The following is a 16,220-nucleotide window of genomic DNA, read 5'->3' on the forward strand; positions in this document are numbered from 1 at the left end:
GTTTTACCTTTTCTTATCCAGATTTTCAGATAACTTTAGTTGTATAATTTATATTCGGATTAAATCGAAAAAATTTAATTTTTTTATTCGAGTTATTGATCTAAATAACTCGAATTATTTAATTCAAAATTTAATTGTTTATCGAGTTTTTTGAATCTAATCAAATTTTACTCACCCTATATTTCATCACCAATCCAGTTTTTTATTTACGAGATATAAAATTATCATTACACACATATTAAAAGGGAAATATCGAAACTATAAATATTTGTATTATATTATATATATTTTTTGAAATGGTATTATTCATTTTCATTAGATCTTATGAAACTCTACATTGAATGCATCCAAAGTTCTCCTCTCATACAATACAAATCAATTTTTTTTTAAATAAACTAATTCCATAAATTTTCCCCTCATTGCAAAGTATATATCTTCTGTTCAAAGCCATGCAGGAAGCCAAACGTTGCCATTGATGAACTCAATGGAAGTCCAGTACTTAGCTTCCTCGTCCGTCAATTGTTTCGCCCAATGAACTCTCCCGAATGTATCGGCACCCGGTCCGTGACACTTGTATTCGGCATGGAACAGATGACTGCCATATAAAAGGTTGGTATTTATATTAGACAAAAAAGAGAATAACAAACGTGGAATTTAGAACACAGATGGTAAATCTTGCTTACTCAGGGCCACCCTGGTAGCTCCAGTCGGTCCATCCTGCGGGGACGATTGTCCTGGACAAGTATGTTTGTGCGAAGACCACGGTCGAATATTTTCCTTTAGCCCTTCCTAAATAAACACCTCCGATGCCATAAACCTTGCCTTTGACGAACACGAATCCACTGTGGTCCTCTTGGTTTTCCCTGTTTTGAGCGGTAATCGATCCGTGGATCGCAATCCTCTTGTCTTGCAAGACGAAGATCTCGCAATTCTGCATGTAATGTACATGATCATTAAAAAGGGATAAAACACCTGAAGCTGTTTCGTGTTCGAAAAATCTCGGATTTCGATTTGAAACTTACGTGGAACAACGACCTTCCGCGGCCAAAAATGAAATCAATCGAGCCTTGGATGTAGCAATTATGGTAGTAATGTCGGCCTTTGTAATCGAACAATGTGTTGTGGGTGCTAAAGAAAGCACAATGGTAAAATGCAACCCTATCTGCACCCACAAATGCTGCCACTGACTGATTTTGAGATGTATACGCAACACCAGTAGGTGCCTCATTCTGCCATTGAATTGGAGCAAGTTGATGTTAAATTTTGGGCTTTAAAAATTGAAGATTGTTCTTTGTTCATTACCTTGAAGCTAATTCCGAAGGCGACGAAATGCTTGGCTTCGACGGTAAATGTGGCGGAGGCCTTATTATCGACGGAACTCAAGGACCATATAATAGCGGTCCTTCCCCTCCCATTGCCTCTCATGAAGATATACCGTTTATCTTTTGGTATATGAACCTTTTCCCTGCGACATTTCAGAAAAACCATTCGATAATATTCAAGTCGGTCAAGTAATGATGGCAGGAGCAAAGTTTAAAAAAAATAAAATTAAAGGGTTAAAATTAAATTGTAATTTTTACGATAGTAAAAATGTAATTTCATCATTTTAATAGTTTATATCTTTATAATTTTTAAAAGATTAAATCAAACATTTTATCATATTTTATCATATTTAGGGAGGCTAAAGTTATACATTTATTAATTTAGGATTTAAATAGAAAATTGTTAATTTTAAGAACAAGTCAGTACCTAGCTACGCTCTTGAACCACAGTAAATGAATGATGCAAAGAAATGAATTTACCTATAAATCCCTTTCTTGACATGGATAATAACCCATTTAGAATTCCCTTTCGGGACGGCATTGATTGCTTCTTGGATCGACGTGTAGTCCCCTTTGCCATTGATATCAACCTTGATCGTCACATTACTGTTGATTTTCTTCGTCAACAAAGGGGCATCGAGGACGGTCACGGGGCCCTTATCATCGCCGTTGGCGAAACACGGGAAATAGATCGCGAACATCAATAAAGAAGCAAATGCAAGGTTTATTGGAGACATATTTTGGAATGCTTTGAGGGGAAGAGGAGATTGCATGAGCCTTTTATTAGAGGTTTCTCAAGATTTATATAACAGGAAGGTTGTTTTTTTTTAGGGTAGAAATTGGATGGTGAAAACAATAATTAAAAAAATTGTCTATTTTAGAGAAGTTTTTACAACAAATCCTTGTATTTGTGGTTTATAATGTGTGGGTTTTTGGTTAAAAATTGTGGTTTATAATGCATGATTTCCGCTTCCTCAAATATTCGAATTTCTTAAGAGTCGAAAAATAACTTAGGTTGAGAATAATACTGAACATGTTAAAAGATTTGTTAACATTAAATAGACAATATTCATTAAATTTAGGTTAATCTAAACTATTAGCACTTAAACTATGGGTAAATTTTTGTTTTGGTAACTTAACAAAAAAAGTTACAATTCGGTCACTAAACTATTTAGAAGTTTTCATTTAAATCATTGGGCTGTTAAAATCAATATTTTATGGGTTTTTTTGTTCGCATTGCTTGTACCAATCAAAAAGCTTTTTTCTCCCTTCTCTTCTATAGTTCAGTTTTATTCTCATAAAATAACTTTTAACACCACGAATCTACTAACCAAAATTCAAACAACTTTTTTCTCCAACCTCCGACACTGACCGTTAAATTGACTTGGATCTAAGTTATGTTCTTCTACTCATCGATGGGTATTAATCGATCAATCGTACCAATTATCAAATTATTACTTAGAGCTCACTAGCGAAACCTTAAAAAATATTTACCAGCCCAATGACTTAAATAAAACTTTTGAATAGTTTAATCACTTAAATAAAATCTTTCAAATAGTTCAACGACTAAAACAAAAAATTATTCATAATTTAGTAACTAACAGTGAAATTAACCCTTAAATTTACTAGAGCTCCCCTTTCATGCTTTACTATTGACTACAAAAACACCAATGGGCTATAATCAGAATCATACATGGTTGCAATTTTCTTTGCTTTTCTTTTTTAGATTTTTAGGATTAAATTTTGCATCAAAATCAAACCATTTTCCATATTTGTTTTTTATATTTGATTTTATCTGTAGGAAAGCATTTCGATACCTCCAATCCATAATCGATGGAATCGATGTTTTGTGTTTCTTCAAAAACCAAATTAAACTTTTAAAAGGAATCACACAAAATAAACCAGAAAAAAAAAATGAGCGACTCATCGTCGGAGAATCTGATTCTCGTGAGCCGCGAGCCGGACGGAATCGCGACCGTCACCATCAACCGACCGGCGTCCCTCAACTCGCTGAGTCAGCTTATGATAACTGACTTGGCTCGGGCCTTCAAGGACCTTGGAAGAGACGAGTCCGTTCGGGTCATTATCCTGTCCGGATCAGGACGGGCTTTCTGTTCGGGACTGGATTTGACAGCGGCGGAACAAGTTTTCAAGGGTGGCATGAAGGACAAAGAGTACGATCCCGTTTTTCAGATGGAACAGTGTCCGAAACCGATCATCGGAGCTATCAACGGAGTGGCGGTGACGGCCGGATTTGAGATCGCCCTCGCTTGTGATATTCTCGTCGCAGCTAAAGGAACCAACTTCATGGATACCCATACGAGGTTTTGTATTTTTTCCTAGAATTAGAAATAATTTTTAAAATATTCTATATAATATTTGAAAGTTATTTTTATTAATTTAAACATAAAATATGTATTTTTTTTTAAAAAGGTTAAATTATGGGGTTTTTTTACAATATTATAGTTAAATTCAAGATTTAATTTTTTAATATATTAATTAAGTCCTAAAACTATTTAGATTAAAAATATTAATATGAATTAAAAAAATCATGTGAATAGCCACAACTCGGTTGTCATTAATATTATTGTAAGTGCAAAAAACATGTAGTTGAATCTGCTGAAACGCATTATTCTATTATTTAAGGATTGTGGAGGAGTTATGAGTAATTTTAAATATTGTATAAAAAAATCATGTGAGTAAAATGAATATCAAGATTAAATCCTCAATCTGAACTTAATAAAAAAACTAGAATCATAATTTAACCTAAAAATTATAAACTAAATAAAATATAATTATATTTTATTCCAATAATTATTATTTTTTAACATTAATCAAAAACATTTAAGTGATAACATAATAAAATCATACTAAAATGATGAACTAAAAATTATAGACTAAATAAAAATATAATTTAATTCAAATAATTATTTTTTACATCCAATATAATATAATATAAATAATAATTAAATTATAATCCATTCGAATCGGGGCGAATTTAAGGAGATGACAAGAGTTTAATTTATTTAAAATGACAATTTTTCATTTAATTTTTTTTATAATTTATAAAATTTTAAATTAATAAGGATAAAATTATATTTCGCTTTAAAAATAATAAAATTTATATTTATATTTTTAAAATTATTAAAATATAAATTATTAATTAAAATAATAAAATTATATTTTTACTATTATATAAATTATAATATAATTTTGGCCCTAAAAAAATCGTTATCACTTCACCATTGGTGGATGCTAATTTTATATGTGTATATGTAGATTCGGGATAGTTCCATCATGGGGATTATCCCAAAAGCTGCCACGTATTATAGGACCAAACAAAGCTCGTGAAGTATCGTTGACAGCCATGCCTTTCACTTCTGAAGAAGCTCAAAAATTAGGGTTTGTGAATTACGTTGTTGAAGGAACTGAATTGTTGAAGAAAGCTCGAGAAATTGCACGAGTTGTTGCCCACAACAATCACGACATTGTTATTAGGTACAAATCTCTGATCAATGACGGATTCAAGTTGGATCTCCATCAAGCTCTCGCACTGGAGAAGGTATATTTTCTTCATTCGTTCGAGAAGAATAATAATATGATACATTATTATTAAGTTAAATATTAAATATAATTATAGTAAATAAATATTAATAACTCCCAATGATTTTGGCTTTAAATTTTGTCTCGGGTTTAAGTTTAATTAATTATTATTGAATAATGTTTAAATAAAGTTATTAGTATTTATTTATAAGTTCTCTGCTATTTTTTATTTTATTTAATGATGGAGTGTCATGCTATTATTCATAGATGATGCATGAAATTTATGCACCGACGCTGCATCAAATAAGTTATAGCAATACGATTAAATTAGTTACTCTACTATTAATAGATCAATTTAGTCGATTTACTATTAAAAATAAGTAAATAATGTCAAATTTTAATAAAAATAACATTTATTGTTTAACATTTTAGAGTTTTTATAGTTTTGTAAATAATCCTTTAAATATTAATTTTATTACATTTTGGATTTTTTATTCTTTCTAATAATATATATAAATATTAAATTAATTCATTTAATAATAACTGTTAATTTAATTTAGTCCTTATAAATACATTACCAATAATTTTATATATTTAACGATACATATTATCAGTTAATCAAATAATAAAAAAATTAAATTGTGTATATAATATATTTTTTTCATTCTTCTACAGGAGAGGGCGTACAAATATTATGATAAAATGACAACAGAACAGTTTAAGAAGATGCAAGAATTCGTAGCTGTTCGTAGTTCAAAGAAATCTTCCAAATTGTAATTCATTCATGTTCTGTGTTTTCGTTTTCTTTCTTCACCGTTTCAAAAATCCAATCTAATCAAATAAATTTAAGTCAACTGTGTCTTAATTTGATTGGTATGAGCATTGTTGCCAATGTAAAAGGACGTGAGTTCGCATGTGTTGAAGCGCAGTATCCTCCTATTTATAGGTTAGAGAGGGACTATGGGTAGTTTTAAGCATTGTATCAAAAAAAGTAAATATAATCGGAATCTATAATGAGATTGTTCAAAAAATATTAATCAAATTTAAAACAAATTAAGTAAAACTAAAAAATATGAGTAAAAGTATTATGAAAGTATTTGTACTAAAAGTATAATTGAATTGATTGAGTCTTAACACAATTGGCATCGATATTGTTATTAGTACAGGAAGACGTGGGTTCGAGTGCGTTGAAGCGCATTATCTTCATATTTAAGGTCGGGGATGGGATATGAATAGTTTTAGATATTATATCAAAAATAGCAGTATGATAATAACCTATAATGAAATTATTTTTTTTAAAAAAGTTTGATTGAATTTTTTCTCTTATTCAAAAAATAAAAAAATTAATCCATGTATATTAAATCAAAAGGAAAATTAATATATATGTTAAAATTTTCATCCATTCTACCACTGAAAATTGACCTTTGTACATCACTACGAGATCTAGTTGCTTTATCAATCACATTAATTTTTAATAATAGAAATGATTAATATTCTAAGATACAAATGTTAGTTTACAAAAAAGAACAATTTATTCATTTTTTAAATAAAGGGAGCAAAATACAATATAACTTGATATAATTCCTCATTCAATGCTTCTATAGTATTTCTACCTTACACTAAAAGTCTTATTACATACGCGCATGTGTATATATACGTGAAAACCAAAAATCTAAAATACAAAAATATATTTAAAAATAATATATAATAAATAATGAAACATACTATATACAAATTTTAGATTAAATAGTGAGGAAAATAAATTTAAACACATAAATATGAAAAAAAGCTAAGTGCATAAATTGAAAAAATGAGATATTTTTCATTTAAGCCTTTTTTAGTAGGATGAAATTCTCTAAGATTTACCCAAATTATATCATTTTTTAAAATAAAATTTCTCTCATTTTCTTGCTTAACAGACACCAGTCATTGAAGTTTAACATAAACAAACTTGATGAAAGATTAAAAAAAAACGCCGTTGCCGGGGATCGAACCCGGGTCACCCGCGTGACAGGCGGGAATACTCACCACTATACTACAACGACTTGTTTGATTAACTGAAGGAAAGACTCTATGTATTAAAAACTAAAGGAAACTTCCTCTTATCTAACGAATACAACTCATCAGTTTTTAATTTTTTATACTACAACGACTTGTTTAATTATAATAGAATTTGGCTGCAAAAGAACTAAAGGAAAGACTCTATGCTTGCTGTTCAACAAAGAGATTTGATTGGTAGAAAACCATACATAGATTAATCGGCAGTTTTAGTTTGTTTAAAGTTTTACCCCAACATTTGTATATTCTCCTTTGTTGTTCTCCCTTCTAATTTTACAAAATACGAAGAAAAGTGATCTCCGTCTATGGTCATGATAGCTTGACTTCAAACTCTCATTTATATTGTAAGAAATTAATATTAAAAATATATTATTAATAGAAAAAAATTCAACCTTTCCCTTAAAAAATTATTTTACTTACTTCCAAGCCTTACACCCTAAAATCTTTTATTTTACTGCATGATTTCACTCTACAAAAACATCGAATCATTCTCATGAAGCTTTAACATTTTCGTCATAAATAATTCTACTTGCCTCAAAATGACCCAATCCAATAGAAAAATCCCAAATCTTGATAAAAAAACTAGAGACCATTATCTTAAAAGCCCAAATTATGTGATTAAATAAACTTCCTCTATCTATTGAATTTGAGGGTCAAGTACTCCTCCTCCTCCCCTTAAAATAAATTAATTTTCAATCATTTAATGTTTGTATGTTCTATTTCTTTGTTTAATTTTTTTTTTTTGAATTACTTAATTTGAGATCCTCAGCAATCAGAGATAAGAATACCACATTAATAGACAAAATAAGAAAAAATCATAAGACATAAAAAAAGTTTCAAATAGACAAATTGAAAATAAATATTGAACACCACTTTGATGAAGTACAGAAATTTGTCATTATCCACAATATCAATACAATTTTCAAAATTTTCTTTAATATTATTTAAATAAATTACCCAAGTTTAACAGAGATAAAAATTAAAGTATCAGACTAGCTTTCTAGGCTGCAATTTCCATCAAATTAAGTGTATTTCATTTGAAATCACCTTAGAGCCCAGTGCATACTTCATCATCTACATATAAATTTTTATAAAAAACAAATTAAATTTTTTATTAATTATAAAAAAAACACCCATAGGGATTTTTTAAGGGGATTTTACAGGATCTTATAATCGTTGAAATTTTGAAATAAATTGATGGGTTATATTCCCTAAAACTATACTTAAAGCTTAACTTCACAGAACAAACTAATAATTCTGCAATTTTCTCTTCCTTAAAAATTAGGGATTTTTTAAGAATGGGATTTTACAGGATCTCATAACCCTTGAAATTTTGAAATAAATTGATGGGTTAAATTCCCTAAAACTATAATTAGAGCTTAACTTCACAGAACAAGATACTAATGCTGCAATTCTCTTCCTTGAACTGGCAAATATACACCCATAGAGCTGCCGAGTGATGCTACAGTCATGGGCACGGTATAATTTGCTGTTAATGAAAGCAACAAATCATCAAAAACAGCAATCCATACCATGCCCATAACGTAACTTCGCTTAACAAGCTTAATTTCCGAACATAAAAGGAACTTCAAAATATCAGACTAGCTTTCTAGGCTGCAATTTCCATCAAATTAAGCAGAGTTCATTTGAAACTGCTCAGAGCCCAGTGCATATTTCATCATATAATAAAAACAATGGGTTTCTTGAAAATTACAAAAAAAAAAAGAGAATGAAGCATTAAAAAGAAAGGGTCCTCAGTGGATTTGCTTATAGTTGTCATCAAACAAAAAATTTGATCAGGTCTCAAAGATTTCATGCCATCATTGGAAACCCTAATGATTTTTTTAAAAATAATAATAAATATTGGGGGAATTTTTTTAAAAAAGGGGATTTTGCAGGATCTTATTCACTGAACCTGGGAAAATAACGAAGGAGAAGTGACTCAACTTCTGCAAATAATCTATGCCTCTTGAAATTTTAAAAATTTGATGGTGAAATTCCCTGAAACTATGAATATTAGATTAAAGGGAAACCATCAAGAGACAATTTCTACAGAAAATTTCGAAGAGAAAATTTCGAAGAAAAGAGAAAAGTTGATTGACGTTAGTGGAGGCGGAGGCAGAGCGGAGGATGGGTATATATACTGGGGAACTGGAATTAGGGTTTTGAGTAAGGGAAGGACTTGAGTTGCCGAAAAAGTCCTCAAAATATTTATAAAATGACTGTTTTACCCTAATGGTGAGCCCTTTTAGGAAGGGTAGCTCAAGTTTGAGCCCATAGGGTCAGACCTTGGAAAAAAAAATAAATGGGCCAAAAACCCAAAGCTCTCTATCCAAAAATAAATGGATCATATGTAACCCGGGACTTTTCCAAAGTACGGTCAGAAAAAATTTTTTAAGCAATAAAAATTGAGTTATATATTTTTATTAGATTTGATATACAAACTTACAATATATTATTGTATTGGTATATATTTTCATAGTGCATGAGTATTTGAATCGTGGCATGACTCTCCTTATCCTCTTGCATTAGAGGTTGTTCTATGGTTAATTTAGTCAGAATGATATGTGATCGTATTCTTTTTTAATGAAGTTTGACTTGTCACTTCTATCTTAACATATATATATTGAATCACTTGATTCAAAACATTGACAGATGGTCTCTCGATACCTCCCCTTAACGTTCAAATCGTTTTTAAACTATTCGCGTCAATAAATAACCATTAATGCCCCCATTGAGTATTGACTACGTCATGTTGAGTCCAAATAAATGCCCCAAAACCAAAATAAAGTCACAAAGTATATAACTTTAAACTAAAATGTATTTCAAAGTCAAGTAATTCTATTTCAAAATTTTAAAACCAAAACCAAATCGAAATTTTGAGTTAAAAAAAACAAAAATCGATTAGTTGGATCAATTTAATTAAATTGATCCAAATTTTTCACCCTATTCCTATTTTTCATTTTTTATTTACTCATAGTATCACAATACTTAATCTTTGTTTTTTTTATTTAATGCTTAGAACTCTCGTAGCTCCTCCCTAACCCTTAAATAAAAATTAATGTGCTGAAGCACATTTGAATTCACATATTTCTGCACTGACAATAATACCGATACTAACTGTATTAAGGGTTAGTTTGACAATACTTTTGAAAAGTGTTGTGAAAAAGTGCTTTTGAAAAATTTGGTTTAAAATTTGAGTGTTTAGTATTGCTGTCAAAAAGTACTTTTGAGAAATAAAATGTCCATTTTAGACATTTTATTATCAAGTAACAAATATACATTTAAATAATATTTAAATTAGTTAATATTATTATATTTTAGTAAGAATATAAAAAAATTATAACTTCTTGTTAATATTTTAATATATAAAATATAAATTTTAAATATTTTTAAGCAATTAATATTAATTATTTATAAAATTTAATTAGAATGTATAAACTATATTTTAAATATTTAAATATAACTATTAAATATTTGTAATTAGTATTTTAAAAAATATTTTTTATTTTTAATTAATGATTTTAACACATTTTTAATTAAGTACCAAGAAAAAAAAAGGAAGTACTATGTTATTGGATGGGTGAAAAAGTAATTAAACACTAAAAATACTTTTAGGAGAGAAAAAGCTAAAAATTTCAACCAAAAACAGCTTGTTCTGCACAGTTTTTCTTCCAGAAGTGCTTTTGGAGCCAGAAGTGCTTTTAAAAAGCAATGCAGAACTGGTCCTAAGACTCAATCGACTTAATCCCATTTTTTTAAACAGTAAGACATAATGATGGTAACTAAAAGAAAGGGTTTTTTTTTTCTTTCTAATATAACATGCATCAATCCGTTTCAATTACAAAACACAATAATTCTCACCTCAACACTTATCATGTACATTAAATTAAATTATAACAATTAACAACTAAATTCGAATTATATAAATACAAACCAGAAATTTTAGCAATTCTTCGTCAACTTTATCTTTCTCCTTTTTAGTCGAGGGTTCCGGTACGACGTTAGCTATAGAATTAAAACAATTAAATTTTATCAATACAATACAATTTAAATTTCATATTGAACACTTCAACATTTTACTCAACATTTGTCTAAATTTCAATTTAGTCCCTAAATTGAGACTAATTTTATTTCTTCACAATCAATTTTATATTTTTATTTAATTTTCACTTTAAACTAGATTTAACTCTCTAATTTTACTTATATCCCTAAATTTTTAAATTTTCATAATTTAATCTATCAATTTACAATTTATTTTACAATTCAATCTTTTTTCACTTCTAACTTAAAAATCTATCAATTTAATCTCTAATACTAAAATTATTCAACATTAGCAACATTTAAGAACTCAATAATTTCTAAAATTTTGACATGAGTCGGGTAGTATTTAATACCGAAATTCTAAAAATATAAAAAAGTACAAAAAAAAGATTAAATTAACTAATCAATTGAATTTGAAACTTTTGAAACCCTAAGGCCCTTGGACTGCTTCTTTCTCCTTTTATTTTATTTTTTTGGTTTTGCTTTTTTGTTTCGTTTCTACCTTTCTATTTCTTTTTCTTTCTTTCTTTATTTTGTTTGTTTTATTATTATTATGATATATAATATATATACTTATATATTAAGTAAACTTATTTTAATATAATTTATACCACACCTAAAGAACAACGGCGTAATTCCTTATTTAGTCCCTTTTAGCTTTTCTTCAATCTATAATTCAACTTTCACCCTATATGCAATTTAGTCTTTATACCTAATTATTCTTAATTTATACAAATTCACCTATCCATAACCTAATTAACTACACAATAATATTTACGAAGTCCGATTTATGGGAATGAACTCCTGGGAATGCACTTTTTTAATTTGGTTATTATTAATTAATTAACTACCGAAACGTTAAAATTTCTTAATGAAACTTTAATACCACCTTAATGACACTCCGTAAATATTTATAAAAATATTTATTATTCAGTTTATAAAAACAAGATCTTGAAACCATTGTTTTCGACAGCACTAAAAAATGAACTGTTACAACTTTTCACAGTTGAGTTAAAAAAAAAACAACAACTCATAATTAGGTGACTACTAACGTTCTTTATGTGGTCTATATGGAGCATGAAAAATCATCAGAATAGAAGAATTTAAGCTTGTAAGAATTAGAAGCACAAAATAAATGTACAAAAATCAAATAAACGTACAAAGGTGAAACATATGATAAAATAAAAAATTAACAAATAACATCGATATGAAATAACTATAATCAGAATTAACTATTATCATCGATAATTAAAATATATTCGGATCTAAATTAGAATAAATAGAAACAACATCTATACATGATAGAATTTAAACACACAAACAAACAAGCAAAGAATTTATACATAATTCACAAGGTGGAATTACTTGTAAAAAGAATAAAAAATTCAACAGATTTAACATTTAATGTTTAAAAAATAACATAAAAATTATTATTATTTCATTTGTAGTTTGATTTTAAACGAAATATTTTCATTTTTAGAGTCATAAAAGCTTTTAAAATATTAATTTTGTCAAAAAATAAATAATATTTTTTAACCGTAAATGTTAAATCAGTTAAAATTTGGTCTTATTTAATTCTTTTTACTAATGCAAGGACTAAATCGATCGATCTAATAATATAGGGACTAATTTAAACCAATCCCTACAATAGAGGGGCATGACAGGTACTTTCACCCTTTTTTTCCTTGTATGATGTTATCAAATGGGCTGAAAATAATAGATAGGCCCAAACATGTAGCCCATCTTGTACTGTTCGTTTCCACCATCCAAACGACGTCGGTCAGTTCGAATAATCTAATCTCACGATCTCACTCACGATCTCACTCACTGACCTTTTTTTTTCCTTTTCTTCAGTGTATCCACCTTCAAAATCCAAAGCTCCGATCCCTAGCTCAGCCGCCCACAGCAGTCACCAGCGACGACCAGAAAAAGCCCCTTTGAGGCTCGCCGTGCGGATCTTCCGTTGAACACCTTCCTACGATCTCATTTCTCATTTCGTGAAACAATCAAATATGGCGGCTGCATCTTCGTCTTCGACGGAATCGCCCAAAACGACGACGGAGAGAAGAGGAATACCGGGAGCTCAATTCGTAGAAGATGTCGAGACTTATCTCACTCAAACCGGGTTCGATGTCAACTCCGCCCTCGCTTTTCTCCAAGAAAGGTCCGTCCTTTTCTTCTCAATGTTACTTAATTTCATTTTTTTAGGGTTTCCTTTTGTTTTCATGTTTAGTTGGGATTGAATTGCTTTATTATTTTATTTGGTTGATGCTATTGAATTTTCAGGCTTCAGCAGTATAAATTGGTTGAGATGAAACTTCTTGCTCAGCAACGGGATCTTCAGGTATTATACTGAGATCTTTTTCTTTCACTTACTATTGTTTTTTTAGTGTAGTATAAGATGTTTGATAGTGTTTTTGCTATTTTTGTAGTTTATATTTATGTTAATGTGTTTTATTAAAAAAATGGTGGACCATTTTTCATGAAGATTGATAAAAATAAATTCATTAGTGAACCAATCATGGGGGAAATGCTGTTGATTTATTTGATTGTTAATTGGTTTTTAATCCTTGAAATCAAAGATATTACAACAAAATGGTTCTCCATCTATGGGGTCCATGGTAAATTACTATGAATTTGATTATTTGGGGAAATGCTTGTTAGATCATAGCGAGAGAGAATGGTAGCGAGGCAAAATCAAATTTCGCATGTAATTTTCCCTTTTTTAACGGTGTTATCATGTTAGAATCTGCCTTTCTAATTCAAGCTTTTTGTATAGGCTTTGGGTGAATGCAATTAAGCTTTTTATGCATACCATGTTATGTTCCGATGATGTTTAGTTACATGATAGTTTATGTTGGGTTAATCTATGTTAATTCCCTCCCAAAGTTCAACCAGGCTACACTTTCTCATTCATGCTCAATATATTTTGCTTAAAGATATTGACATGTCATGGGTTTTTTTTTTGGATAATATGAGTTTTTATTGTGGTCATCAGGCAAAAATTCCTGATATCGAGAAATGCTTGGATGTGGTTGCCACTCTAGAAGCTAAGAAGGGTACCGGTGAGGTTTGTATTTCTCTGATATCTTGACTTTTATGTTGTGTTTCTTCTGTTTAAAGAAGATTTTCATTCTTCATTTCTTTTTGGAACTTGAGGTGTTATGGATCACTAAAACACGATGAAACTCGTTAGTTTTGTTCATTTCTCATGTGACTAAACCTGGTGAATTTGTAATCTGCTATATATGGGCCAATATTGCATGAAATTCAATAGGTTCAGGCATGATTATTATTTTGGAATCTGGGTTTGAATTGTATAAGACATTCATACTGTGCTTGGTTAGGTGTTAAGTTCTCAAATCCTACAGTTTGCATGCTTGTTGTTCAAACAAGCTTGAAAAATGGATTTGGACTTCTTTATCTCTTAAATGTGTTGCATATATGCTAATGACTTGTAATGGTACTTTTGGCTTATATAGGCTCTTATTGCTGATTTCGAAGTCTCTGAAGGCATATACTCACGAGCTCGCATTGAGGATAACGATTCAGTTTGTTTATGGCTGGGAGCAAATGTCATGTTGGAATATTCATGTGAAGAGGTGCAATAGTTGCAACTGGATGCTTACTGTTTGTGCGTTTTAACAGCAGAAAAGACTAATTCCGTAACTTTCCATGTGCAGGCCACTTCGCTACTGAAAAAGAACTTGGAAAACGCAAAAGCAAGTTTAGAAGTTCTTATAGCTGATTTGCAGTTCTTGAGGGATCAAGTGACTGTAACCCAGGTAGTATCGTTGTTCTATATTATATTACATCCTAGTGTCTAGTGATGTTTTAAAGCATACTAGCTCCTTATGCAGCTCATATTGATTAGCGATGTTAGAAAATTGGTCAAATTTATAAAAAGTCCCTGTACTATGTTTTTTCGGTGGATTTAGTACCCCTACTATAATTTGATCTTTTCTAGTTTGTCTACTTCACAGAATGTGTGTTTTAAGTCCCGATGTTAACCTTTCAGCATTAGTTCTGTCAAATAAATTGACTTGTCTTTCATTTTTGTTAAAGTACATGGTGATGGGGATATACACCTTCACATTTTTTTGCACAGTTGGACGAATACAATATCTTTTCTTTTTGTCTTTTTTAAATGTGCAAAAAAAATTGTCCAACCATACAAAAAATGCCACAGCATATATGTTCCATCGTCACATGTTCATGAAAAATAAACCACATGGGAAGAAAGGGTTCATCTCGGGATTGAAACACACATTTTGAATAGTAAAGGAACTAAAAATGATCAAATTATAGTAAAAGGATTAAATCCACCAAAAGCACATGGCAGAAGGACTTTCTTGCAATAGATGCCTTGTGCTTAATGCCTGCTCGGTATATATATATATATGATATGTACATATCATCAGCATCTGTGTGTTTTTTGTTCCCGATTGTTTTGGTACCATTTCGCAGGTAACCATCGCTCGTGTGTATAATTGGGATGTTCACCAACGAAGAATTCGTCAAATCGCCGCTTCTAGCACATCTAAGGATTCATGAACCTAGAATACCATTCCATTACATAGATGTGGAGAGTATGCACCTATTCCCTGTTTTTCGTTATTTCATTGAACTTTTCATCCCGGTCAATCTGGAATTTCACTCCATGGTCTCCCCATATCTACACTTTCCACCATTCTAGGTTCAATGAAGTGAGAAAACACATGCTGATGTTGCTGGGAGCAGTTTTTGAAATATGATAGTTAAATAGTAAAACGTTTGGACATCATATGGAACACTTGTTTTCACTGTGATCGTTAGGGGTGCTTTTTTTTTTACCTGTAATTCCATGGCCTTTTATCCAACTTTTTTTAAGTTTAACCGTTTGATTATTATTATTTGATGAATCCAACTATTTGCAGTCGAAATTTGAAACTTTTTAGGGGGATAAGAGTTTTTATTAAATGTTTAGAGAATTTGTGGGCAAAACTTAACTGGTTTGATGATAAGTATGTCCAGATTATTTGGTCTCAAATGATGTCAGCAACACAATAATACTCGAAAGTCTCGCGTGGATTCGAAGATTTATTCATAGGTTGACTTATTTGTTTAAGTTTAAAAGCTTGTTTAAAATTCGTAAAAAATATTAAGTCAAAAAAATAAGTTTAAATAAAATAGTTAGGGTCATTTAAAATGGGGGTTGGGATTGGGCTATTCAGGGCCTCAGTCTTTACCTAACTTTGCCTGTTTTTTATATTT

The 16,220-nt window shown here is 29.9% G+C and overlaps 3 protein-coding genes and 4 non-coding genes across 8 annotated transcripts; 2 read left to right on the forward strand and 5 right to left on the reverse strand.

Moving 5' to 3' along the window:
• Positions 1-294: 294 nt before the first annotated feature.
• Positions 295-2,124, reverse strand: LOC121232362 (probable pectinesterase 67). Its single transcript, XM_041118172.1, has 5 exons — positions 1,803-2,124; positions 1,303-1,465; positions 1,023-1,229; positions 684-931; positions 295-595 (listed from the first exon to the last, which is right to left on the reverse strand). Exons 1-5 carry the CDS (start codon positions 2,093-2,095, stop codon positions 442-444), a joined length of 1,065 nt encoding a protein of 354 aa, XP_040974106.1. The 5' UTR covers positions 2,096-2,124; the 3' UTR covers positions 295-441.
• An 875-nt stretch (positions 2,125-2,999) lies between these two features.
• On the forward strand, positions 3,000-5,719 carry LOC107936108 (probable enoyl-CoA hydratase 1, peroxisomal). Its single transcript, XM_016868769.2, has 3 exons — positions 3,000-3,646; positions 4,602-4,884; positions 5,541-5,719. Exons 1-3 carry the CDS (start codon positions 3,237-3,239, stop codon positions 5,640-5,642), a joined length of 795 nt encoding a protein of 264 aa, XP_016724258.2. The 5' UTR covers positions 3,000-3,236; the 3' UTR covers positions 5,643-5,719.
• A 1,119-nt stretch (positions 5,720-6,838) lies between these two features.
• On the reverse strand, positions 6,839-6,910 carry TRNAD-GUC (transfer RNA aspartic acid (anticodon GUC)). The gene has a single exon. It is a non-coding gene; the product is annotated as a tRNA-Asp (tRNA).
• Positions 6,911-7,907: 997 nt separating this feature from the next.
• On the reverse strand, positions 7,908-8,001 carry LOC121207263 (small nucleolar RNA snoR118). Its single transcript, XR_005902360.1, has one exon. It is a non-coding gene; the product is annotated as a small nucleolar RNA snoR118 (small nucleolar RNA).
• A 515-nt stretch (positions 8,002-8,516) lies between these two features.
• Positions 8,517-8,609, reverse strand: LOC121207252 (small nucleolar RNA snoR118). Its single transcript, XR_005902349.1, has one exon. It is a non-coding gene; the product is annotated as a small nucleolar RNA snoR118 (small nucleolar RNA).
• A 64-nt stretch (positions 8,610-8,673) lies between these two features.
• LOC121207055 (small nucleolar RNA R66) lies at positions 8,674-8,751 on the reverse strand. Its single transcript, XR_005902217.1, has one exon. It is a non-coding gene; the product is annotated as a small nucleolar RNA R66 (small nucleolar RNA).
• Positions 8,752-12,742: 3,991 nt separating this feature from the next.
• On the forward strand, positions 12,743-15,889 carry LOC121232365 (probable prefoldin subunit 3). Of its 2 annotated transcripts, XM_041118176.1 has the most exons (7): positions 12,760-13,131; positions 13,254-13,311; positions 13,966-14,037; positions 14,450-14,569; positions 14,651-14,752; positions 15,435-15,556; positions 15,664-15,889. In XM_041118176.1, exons 1-6 carry the CDS (start codon positions 12,980-12,982, stop codon positions 15,519-15,521), a joined length of 591 nt encoding a protein of 196 aa, XP_040974110.1. In that variant the 5' UTR covers positions 12,760-12,979; the 3' UTR covers positions 15,522-15,556; positions 15,664-15,889. The 2 variants fall into 2 exon arrangements, with proteins under 2 accessions (XP_040974113.1, XP_040974110.1); XM_041118179.1 differs by having other exon boundaries at positions 12,743-13,131; positions 15,435-15,889.
• Positions 15,890-16,220: the final 331 nt, after the last annotated feature.

The sequence above is a fragment of the Gossypium hirsutum genome, chromosome A01 (genome assembly GCF_007990345.1).
Source record: "Gossypium hirsutum isolate 1008001.06 chromosome A01, Gossypium_hirsutum_v2.1, whole genome shotgun sequence".
Lineage (NCBI taxonomy): Eukaryota > Viridiplantae > Streptophyta > Magnoliopsida > Malvales > Malvaceae > Gossypium > Gossypium hirsutum.